General features: G+C 53.1%; 1 protein-coding gene across 2 annotated transcripts in view; it reads right to left on the reverse strand.

Annotated features, from left to right (window-relative positions):
* The window catches only part of SIPA1L3 (signal induced proliferation associated 1 like 3), a 170,223-nt gene that overhangs the window by 41,348 nt on the left and 124,797 nt on the right, over positions 1-4,078 (reverse strand). For both annotated transcript variants that reach the window (XM_017881217.1, XM_017881222.1), the window contains one exon: positions 1,810-1,937. In XM_017881217.1, coding sequence (XP_017736706.1) covers positions 1,810-1,937 — 128 coding nt within the window. The remainder of the gene's footprint in view (positions 1-1,809; positions 1,938-4,078) is intronic.

A 4,078-nucleotide genomic window follows, 5' to 3' on the forward strand; every position in this document is an offset into this window, starting at 1 on the left:
AATAAAATAAAAAAGTTAAACATATGACCTAGAAATTTCTTTTTTTTATTTTTATTTTTATTTTTATTTTTATTTTTATTTTTATTTTTTTTTTCTGAGGCGGAGTCTCGCTCTGTCGCCCGGACTGGAGTGCAGTGGCCGAATCTCAGCTCACTGCAAGCTCCGCCTCCTGGGTTTACGCCATTCTCCTGCCTCAGCCTCCCGAGTAGCTGGGACTACAGGCGCCCGCCACCTTGCCCGGCTAGTTTTGTATTTTAGTAGAGACGGGGTTTCACCGTGTTAGCCAGGATGGTCTCGATCTCCTGACCTCGTGATCCGCCCGTCTCGGCCTCCCAAAGTGCTGGGATTACAGGCTTGAGCCACCGCGCCCGGCCATGACCTAGAAATTTCACTCCTAGGTGTATACCCTACAGAAATGTGAGCATATGTTCATCAAAAGACAGGCACAAGAATGTTCCCAGCAACACTGCTCTGGGCAGTCCCAACTGTAAACAACCCAAATGTCTATCAACACCAGGATGTGGCAATACATTGTGGCTCATTCAGACAACCGGGGATACTGCTCAGACACTGCGATACACTGTGCATTCACAGGGCTGGCTGTCACCAATGTAACACTGAGTGACAGAAACCAGACACACATACACAAAATAGACACAGTGTGATTCTGTATTCCATGAAATTCAAAACCAGGCAAAGCTCAGGCTATGAGAAGTAGGACAGGGTTCCTTTGGGGATACTAACTGGGAGGGGAATGGGCGTTTGGGGAGGCTAGCCATGTTCTGTTTCCCGCCTGGGTGTGTCCACTCTGCGATAGATTATCAGGCTGTGCACTCATCACGTGGGCTCTTTTCTGTTTTTGAGACACAGTCTTGCTCTGTCGCTCAGGCTGGAATGCATCAATCTCGGCTCAATGCAACCTCTGCCTCCTAGGTTCAAGCAATTCTCCTGCCTCAGCCTCCCCAGTAGCTGGGATTACAGGCATGTACCACCACACCTGGCTAATTTTTGTATTTTTAGTAGAGACAGGCTTTCACCATGTTGGTCAGGCTGGTCTCGAACTCCTGACCTCAAATGATCCACCTGCCTTGGCCTGGCCTCTTTTTTATGGGACAGTCTTGCTTTGTCAACCAGGCTGGAGTGCAGTGGCACGATCTCGGCTCACTGCAACCTCCGCCTCCCAGGTTCAAGCGATTCTCCTGCCTCAGCCTCCCGAGTAGCCGGGACTACAGGCACGTGCCACCATGCCCGGGTAGTTTTTGTATTTTCAGTAGAGATAAGGTTTCACCATGTTGGCCAGGCTGGTCTCGAACTGCTGACCTCAGATGATCCTCCCACCTCGGCCTCCCAAAGTGCTGGGATTATAGGCGTGAGCCCCTGTGCCTGGCCATGTGGGCTCTTAACATGTGCTGTATGTCCGTAAAAGTTGAAAACAACATAGGAGGGTTTATGTAATGAAAAGCCGCAAGATGCAGTCAGTCCTGCTCCTGAGAGCACCATGTTTAATCTTTTTCAGCTACCTTCCCTGGTGGCTCCCAGCTCTGTGTCACACAGCTGCACGCCGGTTCTGGCCTTATCAGCGGGAGCAGATACAACCTGCCGATGCCCTGTCTGGATGGATAAGGATCTCGTTCCCTGGTTCTGCTGCTCTCCTGGGTGCCCTCTCTAGTCTTACACGTGGCGTTTACAGCTTTCTTTCGTGTTCTATCTGTCACTGACAGGAGGGGGAGTGTCGCCTGTCAAGCTCTAAGTAAGAGGTCCTGTGGAGTGAGGTGGGTGGGTGGGCACAGCAGCTGGTGGGGGCCCTACCTGGCTTCTGGCGTTCCATGGTGCTCTCCTGGCTTGTCAGGCCGCCGGAAGAGGAGTCGCCGCTGGACGTTCCATCGTGGCTGAAGTGGGGATCAAGAGATAGCAGGGGGTGTGGGGCAGCCGTGTACCTGCAGGGGACGAGAGGAGACGTGCCCAGGGTGAAAGACCAGCCTGTGTCGAAAACCACCTGAGCCTCAGCCTTGCTCGCCAGTGGGGTTTTAGACACACGGGAGGCTCCGCCGTGGATGAGAGAGAGAAAGCTGTTAGCAAGGCTGGATGAGTAAGCCTGGAAACGTGCTATTAGCTGCGGGTCCGGGATGAGAGTCTCGCCTGGGAAGCCTGCCAGGGAGCTGGTGGTGGTGGGGCAAGGCAGGTTCCTCGGGGAAGGAGGGGGCAGAGGCCGTTTGGGCCAACAGCCCTACCCCTGGGCTCCTCTCAGGGGTCCTGTTTTCTGGCTGTGACATGGGGTGAATGTCCCCAGCAGCTACTGCCCCAGGCCTATCTCGGGCTGCCTTGCTCTCTGATGGAGACAGCAGGCTAGGGAAGCACTCATGGGTGCAGCAGGCCCTGAGTTGGGCAATTGGGGCTTCAAACCTCACCATGGCCTCTTGCTTAGACAGATGCAGCCACTTCCTAGCCCCGAGCCTCAGTTTCCTTAGCTGTCAAGAGGCAATAACAGTAAGCCCTTCTCAGGACTGAAGGATGCCCTGTCATGCCCAGTGTTTAGCCATGGGCTGACTCCTGACACATGGTAACTTGGGACACCTGGCTGATGGGCTAGAACTCTGTTCTACCATGGCCAGCTCACAAGGTAACATTTTCTACCTCATAGGGTTGGGGAGTGGATGGAATAAAGTTATCCCCTAGACAGAGGTCCTCCTGGAGGCCGGCTTCACACACTCACAGGCAAGGCTAGGATTTAAGGGACGTGGTGGTAGAAGGCTCTCACTGTGCCCTCATGTCCCAGTGGCATTCTTTTTTTCTTTTCTTTTTTTTTTTTTGAGACGGGGTCTCGCTCTGTCAACCAGGCTGGAGTGCAGTGGCACAATCTCAGCTCACTGCAACCTCTGCCTCCCAGCTCAAGCGATCCTCCCACCTCAGCCTCCTGAGTAGCTGGTACTATAGGTGCATGTTACCATGCCCGGCTAATTTTTAGTATTTTTTGTAGAGATGGGTTTCCCTATGTTGCCCAGGCTGGTCTCAAACCCCTGGGCCCAAGCGATCTGCCTACTTCAGCTTCCCAAAGCGCTGGGACTACAGGTGTGAGCCACCACGCCAAGCCCCAGTGGCCCTGTCTACAACCATGGGGTGAATCTTATAGACAATTCCTAATGTCCAGTCCTCCCTGGATCACAGTTGGTCGTGGTAGAAAGTCTTCTCCCTGCCTCAGGTTGGTTCAGAGACAGGCCTGTGACACAATTTTGGCTGATGAGACATGAAGGGAGGTCAGAGTTATTAAGACGCCCACAAAACATTTCCAGTTCTCCACTTCCAAGCAGGTGGCAGGACACACTTCCGGGTCCCTTGAGACTGGCTGAATGTGACCAGCGCTCGTAGCTGAGCTGTCAGGGAAGTGACTCGGAGTTGCTGGCTGCCTGGGGAGCCTGGGTCCTGTGAGGTCCCTGCCAACCAGCAGTGGAACTAAGGAGGGGGTTGAGAAATAAACTTTGCTGATTTAAGCCACAGAGACTTTCAGGTGTCTGTTACCCAGCACCGTCTGACTGAAATGGGGTAAGTCTGCCCAGAGGCTTCTGGGAAATCTCCTTGCTCCTAAGAGGGATGACAAGAAAAGATGGCCTCTCTTTGCCCTCCAGATGCTGTTGGGTCCAGATTTAACATCACAAGCTGCTGCTGCCCTCTTGCTACCAGCCTGCAGGTGAGGCCCACTCTGATGATGGAAGAGAGGAGGCAGAAGGAATCTGGCCCTTGATAATGTGGTCAAGAAGCTGGGTTCACCCTCCCTGGAACCTGCCTTGCTCCTGAATTTCCTTTTCTGTGAGATAACAAATTCCTACAATGTTTGAGCCAAAGTTTGGTTGCTTCAGCCAGAAGTACCTCACTGACACAGGCCCTGTGCTCTGGGGGAGTTACTGAGCCTCCATCAGTAATGTTGATATTAGCCAGGCGTGGTGGCTCACGCCTGTAATCCTAGCACTTTGGGAGGCCGAGGTAGGCGGATCACTAGAGCTCAGGAGTTCGAGACCAGCCTGGCCAATATGGCAAAACCTCGTCTCTACTAAAAATACAAAAATTGGCCGGGCGCGGTGGC

This window comes from Rhinopithecus bieti, unplaced genomic scaffold, assembly GCF_001698545.2.
Source record: "Rhinopithecus bieti isolate Rb0 unplaced genomic scaffold, ASM169854v2 scaffold_425, whole genome shotgun sequence".
Taxonomy (NCBI): domain Eukaryota; kingdom Metazoa; phylum Chordata; class Mammalia; order Primates; family Cercopithecidae; genus Rhinopithecus; species Rhinopithecus bieti.